This window comes from Ceratotherium simum, chromosome 13 (assembly GCF_057802395.1).
Source record: "Ceratotherium simum simum isolate JZ-2026a chromosome 13, ASM5780239v1, whole genome shotgun sequence".
NCBI lineage: Eukaryota > Metazoa > Chordata > Mammalia > Perissodactyla > Rhinocerotidae > Ceratotherium > Ceratotherium simum.
The window spans coordinates 64,266,431-64,289,756 of record NC_141912.1 but is presented as its reverse complement, the minus strand read 5'-3'; the positions used below and the strand labels follow the sequence as shown (position 1 = coordinate 64,289,756).

Genomic DNA, 23,326 nt, shown 5'->3' with positions numbered 1-23,326 from the left:
CCTGGGGGTCCCCGAGGGACTTTCAGGGGGTCTACGAGATCCTCCCTTTTCTAACCACATAGCTGTGAAGCCAGCTTTTCTTCTCTATACCTCAATCAAAATATCACAACAGACTGAATGCAGAAGATGATATGAGAATACAGCTGCCTTCCATTAAGTTAGACATTAAAGAGAATTGCAAAAAGATAATACAATGTCACTCTACTTAATTATTTTTGGAAAAGTTATATTAGTGTATTTTTTTCAAAAAAATTTTATTTTATGTTAAAATATAATGAGTTTATTATTGGGTTGTTTTTAAATGAATTAAGTATTTTAAACATTGCTCAGTTTTCATTCGTAATATAGTAAGTATCGATAGATATAACACACACAAACAAAAGTTCTTTGGGGTCCTAAACAATTTAGGAACTCCCAAAAGATGCTGAGCATAAAAGGGCCCTATGACCGAAAAGTTTAACAGCCACTGAAATAGAGTAGATTCTGTCATCTTTATCTAAAAACTTTGAATAAAAGAGAAGGCTACATTCTTCTTTAATTTTCCACCCAGATTTGGGTGATTATAAGAGGGAAGTTGGTTTAAGAGAATTGCCCACTCTAAGGAGAAGGAAAAGGAGGAGAGGGAGATGCAAAAGCAGCATACATTAGACCCAAGGCCAAGAGTCCATGGAGAGTGAGAAGGAGGTACCTATCTGTACAGTGAAAGATCTAAGGGGAAGACTGAGAACAAAGCGCCCAAGAACCAACACTGAACACTTACCAACCATGAACATCTCTTAATATTCAGACGTGTCCTCATATTCACGGACCATTTAACAATCTTTATAATTCACTCATAGCAGCCGGGCCTGGCTTAGGGAAGTCAGAGTCAGCTTGAGTTCCAGTGGTTGTGCAGACACATGCACCAAAAATGTGCATCTTGGGCCAGGAATGGCTTGAGGAATCTTAATTGTATCACTCTGCTCGCTCCACGTCTTCTTAGCCAATGTCTAGGGAGGCTGATCTACGGCTAGCTCAGAACACGTTTGAACACAGAATGAATATTTAACATGATTAATAAATATCTCACAGAATCAGTTTAGACTTAAAAAGGTGAAAACTCTGGGCGGGCCCCGTGGCTTAGCGGTTAAGTGTGCGTGCTCCGCTGCTGGCGGCCCAGGTTCGGATCCCGGGCGGGCACCGACGCACTGCTTCTCCCGCCACGATGAGGCCGTGTCCCACATACAGCAACTAGAAGGCTGTGCAACTATGACATACAACTATCTACCGGGGCTTTGGGGGGGGGCGGGTAGGAAAGGTGAAAACTCAGGTCTCTGAAGAGTCCTCTAGTATCAAAAACCCAGAAAGAGACAGCCTCATCAAACCCAGGACGGCCCCTTTGGTTGGCTGGGGTGAGGACAGTCCCTTGCAGCACATTTCGTCTTTAGCCAGCTGTCCTTTGGAACTCTTCTCATGTGCAAATCAAACCCACCAGACTTTACGCCAGGATGGCAAGGGCTCGCTTTCACCCATCATCAAATGCAGAGCCCAGCAGAACATCTGTCAGTGGTAGACAAACAATCACCGATTAAATGAAAGAATCAACTGAATGCATGAATGAACTCATCAGGAACTCGTCATTTTAATTTCCTTCCTAACTGATCAATCAGTATTGGTTAACTAAGAGCCCGCTACCATTCATACCCTACACTTACAAAAATTACTGTCCTGTTCTGAAATTACCATTAAAATTTCTGATACATCATTAACAATTACTATTACAAAGTCTGCTCATTATAAACTATTCTATTCATCAAATGAACATTTGTTATTCACTAGCAGAACATGGCTTTAGGTTCGTTCTTACAAGTCTAATAATAGGTAATGTTATTATTATTATTTTTATAATTTTATTTATTTTTTCCCCCCCAGAGCCCCAGTAGATAGTTGTATGTCATAGCTACACATCCTTCTAGTTGCTGTATGTGGGACACGGCCTCAGCATGGCCGGAGAAGCGGTGCGTCAGTGCATGCCGGGGATCCGAACCTGGGCTGCCAGCAGTGGAGCGCGCGCACTTAACCACTAAGCCATGGGGCCGGCCCGGTAATATTATATTTTGACTCATGGTACGTCACAGCAACTGACATCAAAGGAAGGAAAAAATGCTGAACATAATTCAATTCCACCAAAACACCTAATACGAACAAGGTTCACAGTACGAGCCTGTACATAAAAACTCAACCTATAATTTCCCAGAAATCCCCAAGCAATGTAAAATTAAATTGTTTAAACTATGATTATACTAGAAAAAGTCACAAGCTTTGTGTGACATTTTCTGAAGACTTGTCTATAAGTTGTTTTTTAAAATGATCCATGTTAGTTTGAGTTCTCTGAGAAAGAGCCGCTAAGATGGGATTAAATATAAAAGAAGTTTATTGGGGAGACATTTGTGAATCATAGAGAGGAGGAGTAGGCAGAGCCTGGCATGTGTGAAGGGGAGAGGGAAGGAAAGCAGCATTGGGCAGGAAGAGTCTTGGACAGTAGCACAGTCCTAAGAAAATTCTGGGCAAGCTAATGGGGAGTCCTTGAGCCAACGTCATCCGTCAGGGGAGTGGGCCATCATACTCATTCATCAGCTAGAAACAGCCTGGGGAAGCATGGCCTCAGGAGGAACATGGTGGTGGATCCCATGGGGAAGCAGTGGGGTCTCAGTCAACTCTACTTCCCGCGGGGAGAGGTAAGTGATGCATTTCCATTGCCGCCACACTGTCTTTTGTAAGTCTTCAGGTTTCCGATAGACGTAAGACTATATGTTTTCATGCCACCAAATTTTACCTATATTTTTGATAGCTGTCATGAATCACGTTACGATTAACAGAGGTTAAGGATTCTACTATCTTAATACAACACTTTGTTTGTTACGTATTTTACATTAGCTTCTGAAGTATATAAGTTGTCTTTATCACATATGATGATTAGTGTGGAACATAAACAAAACCATACAATACAAAATAACTTAACACAATATTTCTGGACTATTAGTAAAAATCTTCACTAATTTGGGCTAATCGGAGGTTGACTAAATTACAGAGTATTTTTAAAGGAATATGGTTATTACTTAGCAGCACACAGTAATTGCAATTAAAAGAACAAATGTTGACTAAGAGAAACAACTGGGAGCAAGACTGAATGACTAGTCCCAATTACCACACTACTTTGTTTCTGGGGAGAATATGCTTTTTTAAAAGCTTATTCTCTTAAATAAGTCTCCCCACAATCTTCTCAAATAATATTGCACTTATAATTCATGTCATACAATATCCCCCACTGCATTCTGTCTTCTGCGGGCTTTGCAAACCCTCTCTTTCTAAGTAATTCAAGTGTCCCCTGGGGGCTGAAGGCCCAGATCCTGTGACCGAGTGAGGCCACAGGACAGCGAAGGATGCCTTAGGGAGTCCAGCAGTTCCCATCCTTCCTCATTCCAGATCCATCAACTGGACCTGACTGTCCCCGACCCAGGTGTCCAAAGGCCACAGGGCAGGAGCTTCCGAGTCATCAAAACTGACTGAGCTGGTCCATTCCATCCCTGCTTTTCTCCTATTTGCCCTCTGTACCTGAATTTCATGTCACAAACTAATGTATATTTCAGCTCAGTTCACTCATGTAAATAACCACTAACTTCCCAACTAATGACTTTTAATGTTATATTCATATAAAACAATTTCAATTCTAGTATTTCAAATTTCAGTTTGTTAATCTTTTCCCCCAGGAATCCTAGAGACTTGGAAAAATACATTTATGGTTTAAGGATAGCCAACCTTACTGTGGTATGTGCTATGCACTGCTCCAAATGGTTTACTTGTATTTACTCATTTAATCTTCTCAACTGCCCTATGAGGTGGAATTAGTACTATCTCCAATTTACACATAAAGATACCAAAGCACAGAGAAGTTAAATAACTTATCCAAGGTCACATAGCTAGTAAGTAGTACAGCCAGGATTTGGACCCAAGTCATCTGGCTCTGAGTTAAAGATTTTCTGTTGTTACTGTGGCCTCCTCAAACTATAATGCACGACTTAACTCACATTTAAAAAGCCACTATTACCTAGCACATGGCAATGCAATCATTAAAAAAAGTTATTTTATTTACATTTGCATTTTATAAGCAACTGATTAAACTGAAAAATGATGAAAGAAAAGTTTGCTTTTCTCATCACTTATATACCTTGATACATTTAAATTAAAATTAAAGTGCTAATGTAGAAATATTTTCCCTTTCCTAATTTATAGCAGCAAATTTTCTTCCAAAGCCATCATACATATTTTTTAACACATTATAGAAATTAGATGACTTAAAGGATATACAGAAAGAAAATAATCAGTTAATTCAGATGTGCATATTCAGAAAAAGACACTGAAGTTAAAGAATAAATGGCTTAAAAATCAATACAGCGTCCTTTTCGTTCCCAGTCTCCATAGCGGGTAGGTTCCGGGCCCCTGGGTCCACCTTTTTCTTTGGTAACAGGGTTAACGTCATCTGGAAATTCTAAAGAGAGAAGATGTGAACCAAGCAGTCAACAGAGACAGGAAGAGCATTAGGGTCGATTCTTAAGACAAGGTGGCAGAGCTGCAGTTGGCAGGCTAGATCCCACAGACTGGGTTACCACGTAGTCCTCAAATGAACCGTGGATGTGGTTCTTCTTTCTGAGTTTGATAAATCACTTTAGGACACAATTTTCATGTTCAATCCACTTTACTGCCTACATTAGGTGACTTACAATTCTCAGAGCACTCTCAGGCTCCGATCTGGGCAGCGGCTGCATATGAGCTGCTGGATTAAAACAGAAGGGAAGGGGTGCAGAAAATACAGGATTCACATCCATAGGGTAGAAGGTTTTGAAAGATGTTGACTTTCACTCAATGCCTCAGCTTTCTTCTCAGTAAAATGGGGACACACCTGCCTTATTGTCCTGAGAACTAAACGAGGAGACGCATGTCAAGGGGCTAGCACAGTGTGCCAGGGACATAAGGATGCTCGCTTAATTTCAACTGTATTACTGCTCCTTATCATGGGGTTTAGGCTTCAGCAATTGGTTAGTTGGTACTGCCTTTTACGGACATGACAGCAGATATTATTGCTAACCCTGTGTGTTCACAATAGGAATAACCATAATGAGTCAGGCCCAATTCTGAGCACTTTATACATATTAACTCAATTAATCCTCATAATAATCCTATAGGACAGGATAAAGGGCTTTATCTATTTCCACTGTGAATAAACTCGCCCCTACCCTGCTCCTCATTCTTTTTTTTTTTTTTTTTTTTTTTTTTTTTTTTTAAAGATTTTATTTATTCCCCCCAAAGCCCCAGTAGATAGTTGTATGTCATAGCTGAACATCCCTCTAGTTGCTGTATGTGGGACTCGGCCTCAGGATGGACGGAGAAGTGGTGCCTCGATGCACACCCGGGATCCGAACCCGGGCCACCAGCATTGCGGCGCGCACACTTAACCACCAAGCCACAGGGCCGGCCCCCTCATTCTGTTTTCTAAAGAACTCCTTGCTTGGACTTTCTCTGAGAGCCTATCTAATGGAAGCTCTTCTTTCTCCCACATCTCTGGGGCTCACTGGGTGTTTTAGTCAGCTCAGGCTGCCATACAAAATGCCACAGACTGGGTGGCTTAAACAACAGAAATTTATTTTCTCACAGTTCTGGAGGCTGGAAGTCTGAGATCAAGGTGCCACCGTGGTGGGGTTCAGGTGAGAGCTCTCTTCCTGGCTTGCAGATGGCCCCTTCTCGCTGTGTGCTCCCATGGCAGAGAGAGAAACAGCAAGCTCTCTGGTGTCTCTTTGATAAGGGCACTAATTCCACCATGGGAGCCCCACCCTCACGACCTCATTTAAACCCAGTTATCTCCCAAAGGCCCCATTCTCCACATACCATCACACTGAGGCTAAGGCTTCAACATTAGAATTTTAGGGGGCACAATTCAGTCCACAACACTGGGAAGAAGGAAAGGGTCAAGATGTCCCTGTCCTGCGGTACTTCCGGGCTCTCATTCTCCCATCAAACCTCCACAGCCTGTCCTCTTTTGAATTCCACACCACCCACTTGCCCAATGCCTTCCTCCAGTCTTGCAATAAACTCAGTCTTCTACCTTCTTGGATGGGATCAATACTTGGTTCACAGTTGCATCTCTCTCTCCCCATCATCCTTAATATAAGTATCCACACTGATGAACCATCACATATTGGGGCTCAAGGGTCCCCAATCCTCTTTCCTAGTGACCTTCACCTTCACTTCTGCCAGCCACTTGGATTTTATTATCTTCTGAATATGTTCCTTTTCCAAATCCCACACTCGAGTTCTCTTCTTTCTGAACACATCCTCCTACCTTTCCATCTCCCTTCTTCCTCATGTTGAACCTAATTTTCACCCTCATTATGACCTACAGTTTGCTGAACCTTTCCATGCTCCCCAGCACCACCCTGGCTCACGCTGAGTCCCATTCCAGCCCCAATGCAATAGTTTTCTAACTCATCTGTTTTCCGACTCACACAGCTCCAGTGTAATCTGCATGGAAGACTGAGTTAATTTTTCCACAGCAGGATCCCTCCTCCACATTACACTAGGTGAAAGAAGCCAGACACAAAAGACTATGTACTGCATGATTTTTTATATAAAGTCCTCGAAAAGGCAAAACTCAAGTGATAGAGAACAGATCAACAGTGGCCGGGTGGATGGGGGAATGAGACTAACTGCAAAAAGGCATGAAGAACCCTGGGGATGGAACTGTTTTATACTTTGTGTGGTCACATGACTGTAAACCTTTAAAATTCACCAAACTGTTTAGTTAAAATGAGTGAATTTTATTATGTGCAGATTATACTTTAGTAGAGCTGATTAAAACAATCTTTATCCAACAGCATTCAGTGGTCTCCTCACTGTCCACTGCATGAAGCTCATATGCCACAACCTGGCACTTCAGGCCCTCCCAGATTTGAGCCAAATCTCCCTTCGGGGCCTTACACTCCATTGATCCCTTATGGACACTTCATGCCGCAGCCAGAGGCCCATTAGCTGTGTCTTGCGTGTGTCATGTTCCCCACCCTTTCCATGCCTTTGACCATACCTTTCTTCTTTGAAACATCCCCTCACCTCTCCTTATCTATTTATTCATGATTTTATTGTTCCTTTAAAGCCCAGCTCAAATGTTAACCGTTCTATCTTTCTCTGATCTTTTTGTGTCTCTCTCTCATGCCAGTTACCACACGATGTCCTGTTCATAGTCATTTATGTATCTCATTTTCCCTTCTTATTCATCTTTGCATCAAGCACCATGCGTGGGTGCAAACAATCTTCCTTTATTACCTTAATAACAAAATCTACTCTCTGCAAAGGGACAACCTACACATTTTTCTTAGAATGGAGTATATATCAGAGGCAGGGAGACAGAACTAGAAGGAAGGAAACAGGAAGCACGCAGACTTGTTAGGAGACCAACAGAACTAGAGAGCATGAATTTGGGCTTTATTAGTAGGATGGATAAGAGGAGAGGAATCGGAGAGATGTTAAGAAGGTAGCATCAACAAGACTCGGTTAGTGACTGAATACAGGAGACAGGAAGAGGCAGCCCAGATTTCAGGCCTGGGTTACTGGGCAAAGGGGGTAGACTGGAAATCCAGAAGGAAGAGGACTGGGGTGGGCCTGGTAGGAGGGAAGAATGAGCAGAGGATGTGTTTAGCTTTAAACGTATTAATTTTGAGATATATTTGAAATATGTAAACGGAGATGTACAGGAGGCAGTTGGAGACAGGAGAGGCTCTGGAGAGAGGTCTGACGAGAGGTGCAAATGTGTGAATCACCAACACACACCTGGTATTTAGACCATCTTAGGAAGACACGAGATCTCCTGGGGGTGCTGCGGGGACTAAGGACAGGGGTCTGGCAAATACCTACATTTAGGAGTTGGGCAGAGGCAGAAGAGCTTAAAAAAGAGCGCAAGAAGAAGTGGTTGAAGAAACAGGAGAAAACGTAACCGGAACCAAGACAGGAGATTTCTAGAAGCAGTGGTCAGCACTCCCAAAGGCTGTGGACAGCTCAAGTAAAACGAGGGGACAGGAGATTTCCAGTGGCCTCTCATTGTGTTTGGATTTGCCTTTCCTTAATGACTAGTGATGTTGAGCATCTTTTCATATGCTTGTTAGTCATTTCTATATCTTCTTTGGAGAAATATCTATTCACGACTTTTGCCCACTTTTGAATCGGATTGAGTTTTTTTTGTTGTTGTTGTTGAGTCGTAGGAGTTCTTTATATATTCTGAACATTAATCCTTTGTCAGGTATATGATTTATAAATACTTTCTCCCATTCTGTAGGTTTTCTGTTCACTTTCTTGATAATGTCCTTTGATGCACAAAAGTTCTTAATTTTGATGATGTCCAATTTATCTAGTTTTGCATTTGCTGCCTGTGCTTTTGGGCTTATAGCCATGAAACTGTTATTAAATCCAATGTTATAAAGGTTTTCCCCAATGTTTTTTCTAAGAGTTTTACAGTTTTATCTCTTCAGTTTAGGCTTTGATAAAGTTTCAGTTAATTTTGTGAATGGTATAAGGTAAGGTCCAACTTCATTCTTCTGCGTATGGATATCCGGCTTTCCTGGTGCCACTTACTGAAAAGGCTGTCCCTTTCCCATGGAATGGGCTTGGCACCCTTGTTGAAAATCAACTGATCACATATGTGAGGGTTTATTTCTGACTGCTACTTTCTTTTTGTGTCATGTTTTAAGGAAATATTTCCTCTCAGATTTTTGACCTTAGCTAAAACCAGTGAAGAAAAATTTACCTTTAGATTATGACAACATTTTAAAAGTCTTCTTCATCTTGGCTGATTGATGTGGCTATTAGATTTGGCTTGGTAAAGTGCTATAAATTGAAATATCTAACTGAATGAGTAAACAACAAAGCCTTTACATTCTACAAAGAGCTCCAGACAGAGGTCCCATGTCCTTCCTGACATCTTCCTGCCTGTGGTGCTGCACAGACAGGCTGATTCACACAACTGGAAGATGAGACAAGCAGGCCGCCTTGCCAAGGTCTCAGAGTGGTATATTTACATTTATGCTGTCTAATATGGTATTTTTTGCTTCTTTTTTTTTGTTTTTGTGAGGAAGATCAGCCCTGAGCTAACATCCATGCCAATCCCTCTCTTTTTTTTGCTGAGGAAGACTAGCCCTGAGCTCACATCCGTGCCTATCTTCCTCCACTTTATGTGGGACGCTGCCACAGCATGGCCTGACAAGCAGTGCGTCAATGTGCGCCCGGGATCCAAACCCAGGCAGCCAGCAGTGGAGCGTGCGCACTTAACCGCTTCACCACGAGGCCTGCCCCTAACATGTTATTTTTTGAATAGGTAATACTTGCATGTGTTCCACAACTGAAAGGTACAAAAGAGTATAGAATGAAAATGAAGTAGTATTTTAAAAAACAGAGCTTTAAATCATGAGCCAAATTTTATATATACTGAATATGAAATAATGTTCAGTTTATCACCCACCTCCCTCAAAAAACCTCTTTATCTTCAAACTTCCCCTTCTCATTCCCCAAGCATGTGTCACTGTGAGAACCACCACCTTCACGTGTGACCCACCCCACTGGCCACTCTGAATGACTCAGCTGTGGATACCTGATCCGAGCTTGGCCTACGAGCTCTCCTCTTAGGGAATTTGGAATTAGGACTAAGAAATTCTAGTCTCAGTCTGGTTGCCTGCATGAAATGAGCGGCTGCTAGGAGCAGCTACTTTCTGCCCAGTGGACTGAGAAGGGAGTAAGACAGAAAACAATGAAGAGCAGTGACCAGAGAATAGGTCAGGAGGAAGAACATCCTGGTTTCCATACAATGTTTGGTCCCAAGGTCCCAGCAGCATCACTGCCCTGGGGTGCCTCCCCGGCACCCTACATCCTAGTAACAACCCACCATACCTTCTGCTTAAGTTTGTTCAAGTGGGTTTCTGTCATCTGCATCAAAGTAGGTCTCAATTCACATATTTAGTTATGTGAATAAAGGGGTATTCAAATAAAACAGTCAAACACAACCAATCACTGTCAGGGGCTTGGAAATCTTTTTTTTTTAACTCACACATATTGATGGTCAATATGGTAATTTTATTCATTGTTGAAATATGCTTTATTACTGTTAATAAAGAATTACAAGGAATAACATGTTTTTTTTCCCCTCAATAACTAAAACACTTCCTTTGCTACTTCAAAAATTAAGAGAGGAGCTTTACTATACTCACTTGTCAGTGGTTCTTTCTCTAAATGGGAATCTTCCGGTGCATCAAAACGGCCTTCTGGTAACTTTGGCTTCTTCAGGGACTGTTTGACGGGTTCAGACTTTCCTCCTTGAGAAGAATTCGTTTTCCTCAAAGAATGACACAGAGGGGGTGATCCTAGCAGAGTGGGGATAGTGGAAAAATAGGAGGTGTTCATTTATTCTACTTAAAAATTTTAATAATTATACTTAATTTGTTTTTAGTATATACATTCACATTTATCAAAGTTCAAAAAGTACAAAAAGACGTACAGAGAAAATTCTTCCCTCTGCCCCTATCCTTATGTACATGGTAAGGGAGAATTTAGGAGAAGATGGAATTAAGGTTGCCCACCAGATGACCTTAAACTATAGAGATTTTCTTGGATTACCTGGGTGGGTCCAATGTAATCACAAGGATCCTTGAAGGGGGAAAAGAGAACTGGAAGAGAGAGCCAGAGAGACGGCAGCGTGAGATGGACCTGACCCACACTGCTGGCAGAAGATGGAAGGAAGAGGCAAGGAGTCAGGAAATGTGGGCAGCCTCTCGAAGTTGGAAAAAGGAGGAAACGGATTCTCCCCAAGAACTTCCAGAAGGAGCACAGCCCTGATACCTTGATTTCAGCCCAGTGAGACCCATTTCAGACTTCTGACCTCCAGACTGGAAGATGTTTTCAGCCACTAAGTTTGTGGTAAATTGTTACAGCAGTAACAGGAAATGAATACAAACACTTACTAGTTGTCTGACCAAGGTCAAGTTACTGACCCCTTCTACATCTGCTTCCTCTGCTCTAAACTGAAGATAACAGTAGCTATCTCTTGAGGTCACTAAATAGACTAAACAGAACAATTCATGCAAAGCACCCAGCATTACCAATTATTATTATTACAGAATTATCTGGAAGCTCTTGATAGCATTACATATAAGTAGAACATTCTTTCATTACATGTATTTTATTCACATTCTAGCCATCACTACATTACCTGACTCTCTGCTTTAAAAAATTATACAAACACACACATATTTTTTTGTACAAATGTTTGTCCGTATATATGTGTCTCTGTGTACACATACACACCCTCCAGAGCCAACCTGGAATTTACATAAGGCTTGCATGTAAGATTAAAGTTAACACTGCAGCCAAGTTGCATTAACAATATCAAAACAATACACCAGGCTGCTCATTTGCACTGCTACTGCGTATATCGGAGTGACCAGCTAATCTGCTGACTGACTGAATGACAGAGCGGAATGCAAATTAGCATTCTCCCATAGATCCAAGAGCCCACAAAATACAAGGATTAAAAAAAATAGATAAATACATAACCAAATGTTTTAATAAAGCTAGGATAATAATCTACAAAATATAGTTTCCTTCCATCTACATGTTCACTTATATAAAATACTTCATATTTATGATATTAATTGGCTGAGAAAAATTCTGTGGACCAACAAAATTTCCTGTACATATTAAAATAAAAATACTTATCTATTGAAAATTTTCACTTATTTATTGATTTAGAGTACAGTCTGTTTTGCTCAAACTCCTACTTCAATATCTAAAGCATACTTTATTTTTCTTATGTCTTCATAATAATACTTAAACATATACTAAAAGGCTAAAGAGAAAAACCTACAATAATAATATCTTATAAGGCAGCATTTATTTTTATCTAGAAGCCAAATGGGAAACATACAAATATGAGTTTCTGATTATATTAGTATATTCCATATGATAATCTCACCTTGGTTTATTGTGGTTGACTATTTAGAAAAATATTATATTGAAAATGTTGGTGATTATAAACCATGCACAGGCCGGCCCTGTGGCTTGGTGGTTAAGTGCGCGCGCTGCGATGCTGGTGACCCGGGTTCGGATCCCGGGTGCGCATCGAGGCACCACTTCTCCGTCCATCCTGAGGCCGAGTCCCACATACAGCAACTAGAAAGAAGTGCAGCTATGACATACAACTATCTACTGGGGCTTTGGGGGGAAAAAAATAAAATAAATAAACCATGCACAACTGAAGGACTTTCTGAGTCCAAATCACAGGATTTTTATCAATTAGTCTTTTGTTATCTGAAATTTAAGATTCTTTAAAATTTGACATTATATCCCAATTTAGCAAGTTCAGCCAGTCTCCACAACAGAAACTTCTGTCCATCATCTGATGTCCAAATATCTATTCCTCAATAAATTTATTACCAGTGTGTGAAGCATGAAAGGCTGTTTGCTAAGGGATGATAGTTCAGTAATAATACAGAGATACAGAAAGGAGAAACCTAACAGTTACAGATTAGATTCCAAATGTGGACAGATTTCACATCTACCCTGGCTAATCAGTAGTTTCTGCATTTGGCTACTAATTAAACCTATTTCATCGTACATTAAATAACTCACTTTGAAGCCTACAAATCAGCAAGCAGTTGACAGACAGCAGTGGCCACCTGCACTGTGTGCTCAGGCTCGACCCAACACAATACAATCAGCACTTCCTGTTTTAGGTTTGATTGTTTTTGCAAATTTTTAAAAAAATCTCTTAATTGAAAGCTTGAAATGATAATTAATGTAAAAAGTAACCTTGGTATGTTCTAAATCTACAGAAGTTCCTAAGCATTTATACAAAATCATAAACATGGCACAAAATATATCCCTGGCTACCAAATATAACATGAAAAAACCCTGAAGCTAAAAACGTTACCTTTTGGGGCCAGCCCTGTGGCTTAGCGGTTAAGTGCACACACTCTGCTACTGGCGGCCTGGGTTCGGATCCTGGGTGCACACTGACGCACCGCTTGTCCGGCCATGCTGAGGCCGCGTCCCACATACCGCAACTAGAAGTATGTGCAACTACGACATACAACTATCTACTGGGGCTTTGGGGAGAAAAAGGGAAAAAAAAAAAGGAGGAGGATTGGCAATAGATGTTAGCTCACGGCTGGTCTTCCTCAGCAAAAAGAGGAGGATTGGCATGGATGTTAGCTCAGAGCTGATCTTCCTCACAAAAAAAGAAAAAAAAAAAGAATCCTAAAAACGTTACCTCTTAAACAATGCTGATACACTAACTGTAAATAATAAAGGTAACAGAAATGTGTTACACGCTTACTATGTGGCAGTTATTGTGCTAGGGGCTGAAAATATAACACCTTGTTTAAGCCTCACAATAATCATATGAGGCAGATGTAAGTGTCTTTATTTTACAGTAATTCTGTTCAGTACAAATACAATCAAGTAGATGTGGTGGAGACCACTAAATGCCCCAAGCAGCCACTTCTTCTTCCACTCAGTTCTGGGACTCCCACCTCACTTGTGATTCAGCTGAGCACCAGGCCACTCACTCAGAGACCCCATTTCCCCACCTCCCCTGCAGCCAAGCAGCCATGTGTCCGAGTGTGAACAACGGGCTGTGACTGGAAGTGATATGTGCAAATTTTAGGCTGCCTGATTTTGCAACAAGCTGATTGCCCTGGATTTCTTTTCTCACGAGTTGTAATGTGGATACGGCAGTGATCCAGCTTCCACCACACTGATGAAGACAAAACCTAGGGCAGGGTGGCACTTAATAACAACTGGTATGCTATAGAACTGCCCAGTCAGAACATACATCCAACCAATCAGAACAGACACAGTCTGGAAATAACCAGCAAAACTCTACTAGTGCACACTGGCTGACCATCCGTACTGCCCTACAGATGGTGAAGCCAACAGGTGCAAGGAACTGGATGCCTGAACGAACTGTCAGGGCAGAGCGGCCCTGCCTGTCTTGTGAGCAGGACTGTTACAGCAGCTTGGTCCTTTCCTTAAGTAGTAATACAAAGGAGAAGTAAAAACATTGTGAACTAAGGGCTCTCGAGTCACACATGGGTTTCAATGCCAGCCCCACCACCTACTTGCAATGTGACCCTGAGAACATTACTGCATCTCACCGAGTCTGTTTTCCCATTTGTAAAATGGGGATATTTCTACTTACCTTGCAGAGTGGTTTAGAGAAATGAAGTAACGTGCATGTCTGTATGTGCACACCTTGAGCGCATGCCTTGAGCCTAACTGTGGGACAGAGAAGTCAATTTGCCTAAGGGTTTTGGTAAAGAACAGGAACATGAGTGTATCTTGGGCAAAGACAGAAGAGTAACAAAGTGTAAGTTTGAGAAACTGGTCAGTCTGGTCTTGGGCACTTCTGAAGAAACTTTATCTACAGAAACAAGGGTTACAAGGAAAAGCTGTGTTAACTTAAAAATAAAGAGCCAAAATGAGGCAGAGAGGTGTTTATTTGGGGATCAAAGAATTGCAATTTGGGGAGCACGGATTCAGGTAGAAACCCAAACAGTGCCCTAATTACAGGAGAGGGGCTCAGGGCTTTTTTGGGAAAAAGGAAGAGGAGGTGGGTTGTGTTGAGCTCACTGGCGCTGGATGAGTAAGGCTAGGTTCGTATTTCATTGACTGGGTAGTGATCTGGTCATCAGCAAAGTCCAGTTTCATCAGTCCTTACAAACAGCATATTCTTATCCTTAGTGACTTCTTGGAATGCTGATGGTTTGGTCCAGTTTGGAAAATAAAGAAAAGAAGACATGCAAGGCAATTCCTCTGAAATGGCTGCTCTGGCTCTATTTTAATATGGCTCCACTCATGTCATCTTTCACAGCTGAAAAACCAGTTTTCTCAAGGGACTCAGACGATGGAAGCTCAAACAGAACTATTTTTGTAGTTAGGTAACAGAGTGACAGAAAGTACAAGAAGAGAATTCCCCTCATGTCTACAGAGTACAAGATAAGATGGGACACTGTGCTCCTCGGCACCCACAGGCTTTACAGCCTTGGAAACAAGTCCATGCATGGCAGCCTAGCAGGCGGTGGGAGGGAGGCACGTGCGAGCTGCTCCAAGGACTGACAACAAGAAAAAGGGGCCTATCAGATGACAAGGATTACAGAGAGCCCGAGGTGAGGCGAGCCCAGGAACCACTCCTGCGGATTCTGCCCATCAAACAGTAGATACTAAGCAAGAGTTACTGTATTAATGTTACTGTTACGTCTTGGCCATCAGCAGACTTCTAACCACTCCCTGACTAAGTGGGAAATAGCTGACAAACTTAAAGCAAAAACTCTCTTTTGGGAAATAAGAAAATCACCACCATAAAGCCCATGTCTTCTTCTTCAAGGGGTGGTCTGACTTCATCCAAAGTCTATTTAGAATTGTGTTTACAAGTACATTACAGGCAAGAAGATGACATTCTAAAAGAAAAAATTATAAAAGTAAAGGAAAAAGTGAATCACAATTAAAAAATAAAAACAACAAACAACTTCTCAGAATTCCTGTTTCTGGCAATTTGATAAATTAGAGATGCCCAAACCCTATAGCTATAAGACATCTAAAAAGGTCAAAAAAATTTATACAAAACATTTCTAAACCTGAGGAAGAACCTTTATGAAAGTAAATAATGATAAACTCACAAAGCAGTCCAGTGAGGAAAAGGCTACACCTCCCGGTCTTTCTCCCCTAGAGCCTGGGGAGATGTCAGGACACAGGGAGGGGAGAGTCTTTTGAGTCTCAGCAAAACAAAAGCCTACTGGAGTCCAGGACTCAAGGAGGGTCAGCTCTAAGAAAAGACAGTGAGCCAGAAGATTTTAAAATGTGCATATAACCCACCTGGGGGATCTTGTTAAACGGCAGACTCTGAGTAGGTCTGGGTGGGGCTTGAGATTCTGCATTTTAACAAGCTCCCAAGTGATGCTCATGCTGCTGGTCCAAAGAGCAAGGAACCAGAAGAAAACCTCCAGTTAATGAAGAGAACCGTCAAGGAAGGAAAAGTGTCCATCTCCACCTTGGTTCTGAGTGGAGATGTAAAGAAGGCCCTCTTGAGATTGTGAAGCCACTGGCTGACCACGCCTGTGTTTATGCCTGATCACACACTATCCGCATGGCCCAAAAACCCGCAAGGGGAGCATCTTACTATAAACTGGACCCAAGTCTCAAGAGGAATGCTCCCAGACACGGGGCAAAGCAGACACAAATCCTCTCAGGAGAGACACTCTCTCAACCCACATCTCGTGGACGTCTCATCGAGAGGATCCCAGTCAAACGTTCAAGGAAACAAGCAAGAGGCAGCTGAACCGCAAACAGCAGAGCAACAGGACCAGGCCATAAACATTCTATAGACTGAAATCAGAATGTAAAATAACCATTTATTGTGTTTAAGGAAATAAGAAAGGAGCCAAAAAGGAGTAAGGAGCAAGAGATTATGAAAAATGGGCGAACTTAAAAAAAAAAAACTAAAAACAAACAAAAAAAAAACCTAGAAATTTAGAAATATAACAATTTAAATTTAAAGCTCAATAAAAGGGCTAAATAGCAGAAGAGATACAGTTGAGAAGAGAATTTGTGATCTGGAATAAAGTTCTGAAGAAATTATACAGAAAAAAAACCTAGAGACAAAGAGATGAAAATAATATGACAAATTAAAACATGTGGAGGATAAAATGAGAAGGTCTAACAAGTGTTTAATCATAGTTCCAGGAGGAGATAATGGAGACCAGGAGAGGTAAACAGACAGGACTCTTCAGATGTAGGAAGCACAAAGAACTGCAAATAACAAACAAAACAAAAAACAAAAAAACCCCAAATCTAGACACAAAGTGAAATGAAGAACCCCAAAATCAAAGGAAGATCTAAAAAGCAGCCAAATAAAAGAGAGATTACTAACAAAGGAACAAAATAATAAAGGAACAAAAATTAGACACACAGCTGACTTCCCAGGAGCTATAATGGAAGCCAGAAGACAGAGCTGTGAGAAGATGATACACCCACTGAAATCACCATTCAAAACCAAGAGAGAAATAAAGTAAATCAGATTAAAAATAAAACATATACAAAAAAGAACACTGAGAAACTTTATCACAGAAGATTGTCACCAAAGAAACTTCTAAACAACGTAATTTGAGAAACCGATCCCAGAAATAAAGTGTGAGATAAGAATAGAGAGAAAATAAAATAGTTTTATACATTGACTATATAAACCAGTAATAATAACACTGATTTGTGGAGTTATCAAAACCACAATCCCACCCCAACACATACACGAGAACACGAACACATACGTGAACACACACCTACACACACGTCCCTAAAAGGCTGAACAAGGTAGAAGGTGAGTGAATTCAAAGCATTCTTACGCTTTGTACTGTTTCGAAGGAGAGTAAAGATATTAATTAACTTTAGATTTCCTTTAAGAATACATTTAGATTTCAAGGTTAACCAATAAAAGACAATGTATACCTTCCAAACCAAAAGAGAGAGAGGAAAAAAAGGAAGAAAAAAACATTTAATCCAAAGTTTGAAAAACAGAAGGTGCAAAAAAAATAAGATGGTAGGGCGGGCCCCGTGGCTTGACGGTTGGGTGCACGCGCTCCGATGCTGGCGGCCTGGGTTCGGATCCCAGGCGTGCACCGAGGCACCACTTGTCCGGCCATGCTGAGGCCACGTCCCACATACAGCAACTAGAAGGATGTGCAGCTATGACATACAACTATCTACTGGGGCTTTAGGGGGGAAAAAAAAAAGATGGTAGAAATAAAGCCAATTATATCAGTAATTATAATTGTAAATGGACTGAACTCTCCAGTTAAAAGGTACAGACTGTCAGACTCCAAAAAAAATACAAAATCCAGTCACATGCTGTTTATATCAGAAGCACCATTACCATGTTTCAAAAAAAAAAAGGACCCATGTTATGGATTGACGGTTTGTGTCCCTCCAAAATTCATATGTTGAAATTCTAACCCCTAATGTGATGGTATTAGGAGGTGGGGCCTTTGGGAGGTAATTAGGTCATCAGAGCAGAGCCCTCATTATTGGTATTAGTGCCTTATAAGAAGAGATCTGAGATTCTGCTGTAGCTTTCAGCTCTCTGCCACAAGAAGATACAAGAAGACAGCCATCTGCAAACTAGGAAGTAGGCTCTCACTAGAGACCAGGTGTGATGGCACCTTGATCTTGGACCTCCCAGCCTCCAGGACTGACAGAAATCAATGTCTGGTGTTTAAGCCACCCAGTCTATGGTAATTTGTTATTGCAGTCCAAACTGACTAAGACATGTGAGATGCATCATTTCCATTTTCTTTGGGAAAAAAAAAGGGGGCGACCCACAGAAAATGGAAAGAAAATAATAACAGTGAGAGAAGAAAATAATAACATAAACAAAAGACATAAAACTGAGAAGATCAACAAAACCAAAAGTTGTTCTCTTAAAAGACTAAAACTACTGTGAAGTCTTTGGTAAGGCTAATATGAAAAAAACAAGAGAAGGCAAAATAATGTGAAGAAAACAGAGTACATAATTATAGAGACCAGAAATTAAAAGAAAAAAAGGAACTTTATGTCTATATTGAAAGTATACAAAATGAATAATTTTCCAGAAAAACTGAACTTATCATAACTGTCTTAAGAAGAGAAAATCTGATAAATAGTACAATAACTATTACAGAAATAAACCAGTAATTTAAAATTTTCCCTCAAAAAAAAGAGGTCTAGATAGTTTTACAGGCAAGTTGTAGCAAACACTCAAGGAATGGATAATTTCAATCTTAAACAAAATATAACAAAGAGGAGAAAAGGGCGAGAAGACTCTCGAATTCATTGTAGCAGGCTAGAATAACTTTAATTTCAAAACCAGAAAAAAAGGAAATTGCAAGAGAGGAAAATACAGGCCAATTTCTAGATAAAACATTACCATACCAAATCCAACATTAAAAAATATAATTATCATAATCAATTTGAATATTTTCTAGGAATGCAAGATTCATCACTAGAAAAATCTATAATTTACCAACTCACCCAATTAAAGGAGAAAAATGATATCATCAGCCCAAGAAAGGAGAAAAATGATATCATCAGCCCAAGAAGATGAAGAAAAATGAATTCAGTAAATTTCAAGATTTATTCAGTCTTAAAAAACAAATACATAAACAAAAAACCCTTCCACAAACAGCAGGGGACCTCGTTAACCTGATAAAGGGCACATCTACAGCTACATGACACGATGAAATATGAACACATGCTCTTTACAATCATGAACAAGATAAGCATGCCTGCTACCACCACTTCTAGTCAATGTGGTACTGGAAATCTGAGCAGGGACAGAAAAGAGAAAGAAAAAAGATATAAAAATTGGAAAGGGAGAAACTAGATTTTCATTATTTGCAGATAATATGAGTTTCTACCTAGCAACCCTTCCAAATATGCAAATAAATTAAATTAATAAAGTAACTTAGCTAGGTTACTGGATACAAAATCAATCAATAAATCAACTGTGTTTCTATACATAAGCCGCAATCAGAAAATGATAATTTAAAAAAATATCAAGCAGTGTTAATCAAATCCCAACAGGAAATTCTTTTTTTTAAGAATCTGATATGAAGAGCAGATACCTAAGAATAACCAAGACACTAGTGAAAAACAAGATGGGAGGAGTTCCCCTACTAGATATCAAGATTTATGACAAAGGTATGGTTATCAAGACAGGTGGTTCAGCACAGGAATAGAAAAATAGATCAAAGGAATTGAAAAGAGAGCCAACAAATAAACTGACACATACATGTACATGTAGACTTGATGTATGACAGCTGGCATTACATCAGTGGGGGAGACGTCCAATACAGAGACCTGGGACAACTGGTTATTATCATGGAAAAAAAAAATGAAATTGGTTTCCTGCCGCACTCCATACACGAAAATCAATTTTTGGTAGAATAAAGCCTTAAAGATAAAAAGCAAAACTATAGACTCCTGAGAAGAAAATATAGGAGAATTTCTCTGTGAAGGGTAGGGAAGCCTTTCTTAGACAAGACCACAAGGCACTAACAATAAACAAAAGGATCAAAACAAGATTACGATAAAATTATGAATATCTGTTCATCAAAAGACACCTTTCTTCTGAAGCTCCATGATTGTCCCTGCTGATCCATTGTTCTATTGTCTACTGTTGTATATGACTTTTCAAAAAGACAGCAGAATAGTGACAAAGACAGCCCACAAACTAAAAAAATCTGTCACATAACTAAAAAAGGTTTAGTACTTAAATATATGTAAAGAATACAGATAAGAAAAACAATGCCTGGGCCGGCCCCGTGGCTTAACGGTTAAGTGCTCCAGCTCCGCTGCTGGCGGCCTGGGTTTGGATCCCTGGCGCACACCGACGCACCGCTTCTCTGGCCATGCTGAGGCCGAGTCCCACATACAGCAACTAGAAGGATGTGCAGCTATGACATACACCTATCTACTGGGGCTTTGGGGGGAAAAATAAATAAATAAAATTATTAAAAAAAAAAAAAGAAAAACAATGCCTTAAGAAAATGAAGAGATGTTTCACAAAAAGAAGCTGATAAATATTTGAAAAGATGTTTAACTTCTCTAATCAGAAAAAAGCAAAATCACAAAGAGATACCATTTCAACACCCTACAGACAGAGGGCCGCCTCGTGGCTAAGTGCTGGCGCTCCACTACTGGTGGCCTGGGTTTGGATCCCAGGTGCGCACCCACGCACTGCTTCTCTGGCCATGCTGAGGCCGCGTTCCACATACAGCAACTAGAAAGATGTGCAGCTATGATATACAACTATCTGCTGGGGCTTTGGGGGGGGGGGAATGAGGAGGATTGGCAATATATGTTAGCTCAGGGCTGGTCTTCCTCAGCAAAAAGAGAAGGATTAGCACAGATGTTAGCTGAGGGCCGATCTTCCTCAGCAAAAAGAGGATTGGCACAGATGTTAGCTCAGGGCTGATCTTCCTTAGCAAAAAGAGGATTGGCACAGATGTTAGCTCTGGGCTGATCTTCCTTAGCAAAAAGAGGATTGGCACAGATGTTAGCTCAGGGCTGATCTTCCTCACCAAAAAAAAAAAAAAAAACACCCTATAGGCAGACAAACATTAAATTTTCTGATGCCATTGACTATTGGCAAGTATGTGGAGCAACAGGAATTCTAATACACTGTGGGCAGAGGTTTGAGTGCCAGGAGGAAAGGAAGACAACGGATGCCAGCACAACTCGGCATCGTGTTGCAAACTGGAAGAAGCCTGTTCCAGAAGTCCGGTCTTTGCACAAAGCGCCCACAGGTGCACAAGGATGTGCAGCAGCCAGGCTGGTGTTCTAGAATCACCCATGTCCACTGAGAAGGAAAATGGGAGATGGAAGGTATCTTCTCACAGCTGAATGAACGACTGCAACTCCGCACATCCATACAGATGACTCCAAAACACAGTGCTAGGTGAAGAAAAGCAAGTAAAAGAAATACAAACAGTACGAAGCCATTTCTATAAAGACCAAAAACGTGCCACTTTACACCGGGAGCCGGCGGGTAGTGGACAGTCTGCTCCTTGAACCGGAGGATGGGGGTCACACCGGTGGGCTTCGCTTCATAACTCACACCTGTTTCATAAGTTTTTCGTGTCAAACACTTCATTCTTAAGTTTTCAACACTACTGCAGAGGGATGCTGAATGAACACACAAACATTTCCAGTTAGTCACCGCGGCTTACATAACCTGGGACTCGCACTCGCTGTGTAACTCATTTCTGGGCCATCTAAAACCGAACCAAGTGGGCTCGCCTCCCGGTGGGCTAGTACGACTCCCCGCCGATGGGAGCTCTTTACACAGTGAAGTCTATCTGCAGCAAACAGGAGGCCACCGGGGGTCATTTCCAAAGCCAGGGTCCTGCACGGAGGGAAGCAGGAAGTTCTATGTGTTTGGGGAACGGACGTTCAGAACGGAGAGGCGGGTATTCGCGAGGCTCAGCTGGAGCCCACGCTCGCTCGCACACGACGGGGCCGAGCTCCTCCTGGAGCGACCTCTGCGTTAAACATGAGGCGCCGGTCAGGGCGCAGCCCTCGTGGAGAGGCTCGGTCCGGTGGGGGGGGTGGGGAGGTGGCTGCATCTCTTTATCACAACAAAAGTGTAAAACCAATTTGGAAAAACAGTTAAGCGCTCCCAAACCAGCCCTGAGGCCCTGGGGCACCGGGCGGAGATACAAGCACCACGTGACGCGCTCCCGTTTGGGGAGAAACGACCTCAGGAGGGAACGTCCGGGCCGTCACTCCCAGGGCAGCGCTTCCGCCTCAGCCTGGACACGCTTCTCCCGGACGCGCTGACTCGGAGCTGCGGTCAGCACATTCCGCGGTTAAGACCCCCATATACTGAGGAGAACTTCCAACAGAAACGGCTGAGGAGGCGCTGTCCCGACGCCCGCGCACCTTCCCTGTGGTAGCACCCGGCGCCTTCCCCTCCCCGTCCCCGCGCCCCGCCTCACACCGTGAGCCGCGCCCGCTCTTCCCGAGGTCAGCGCACAGTGACCGGACGCCCCGCGCCGTCCCCGAGCATCCGGGCGCCGCGCTGCGCGCCCCGCAAACGCCGGAACCTTCGCGCCCTCGGCCACAGCGCGCTGGGCGGGAACGGCCGCGGGACCCGGCGGCGAGGCGCCTGCCGGGAGAAGCCGGCACAGACGCGGCTCCCCCGCGGGACGCTGCCCTGCGGGACGCTCCCCGCGGCGCCCCTGCCTTCCTGACGCCGCCCGCAATCTTGGCTTCGGGGCCGGGCGCCTTACTTGCCGGTCTCCACGCTGCGGCCGGGAAGCGGCTGAGCAGCCAGGGCAGGCCGGCCGACGCCATGACGCCGACGCGCGCGCGCTGCGTCGTCCCCCAGGGAAGGGCGGCCCGGACCAGCCCCACGGGAGGGGCCGGCGCGTGGGCGGGGCCTCCGTGGCCCGCGCGAGGAGTCCGCCCCGCCCCGCGACTGCCTGTGGGAAAAGAGGAGGGGGCGGCCCACACTGCCCCGCGGCGCGCGTTGGTTTACGCCCTGAGTCCTGGCCGAGTCTGGGAGGTGTGTTCCTCTCAGTCCGAGGCGGGAGGTCTCTGGAGGCGGTCACTCAGAGCGCTCCGAGCCTGGGCCCCTTGTTCCTCCGCAGAGTGTGTGCAAGCCTCTTTCCTCGGCTCCCCGTCTCGGAGCGTTTGTCTTCCCGTGTCGTGTCGGGGTTCCGACCCCTGGAGC

General features: G+C 42.6%; 1 protein-coding gene across 1 annotated transcript; it reads right to left on the bottom strand.

Moving 5' to 3' along the window:
• Positions 1–2,395: 2,395 nt before the first annotated feature.
• Positions 2,396–22,994, bottom strand: SDHAF4 (succinate dehydrogenase complex assembly factor 4). Its single transcript, XM_014782543.2, has 3 exons — positions 22,884–22,994; positions 10,281–10,433; positions 2,396–4,528 (listed from the first exon to the last, which is right to left on the bottom strand). Exons 1-3 carry the CDS (start codon positions 22,945–22,947, stop codon positions 4,419–4,421), a joined length of 327 nt encoding a protein of 108 aa, XP_014638029.1. The 5' UTR covers positions 22,948–22,994; the 3' UTR covers positions 2,396–4,418.
• Positions 22,995–23,326: the final 332 nt, after the last annotated feature.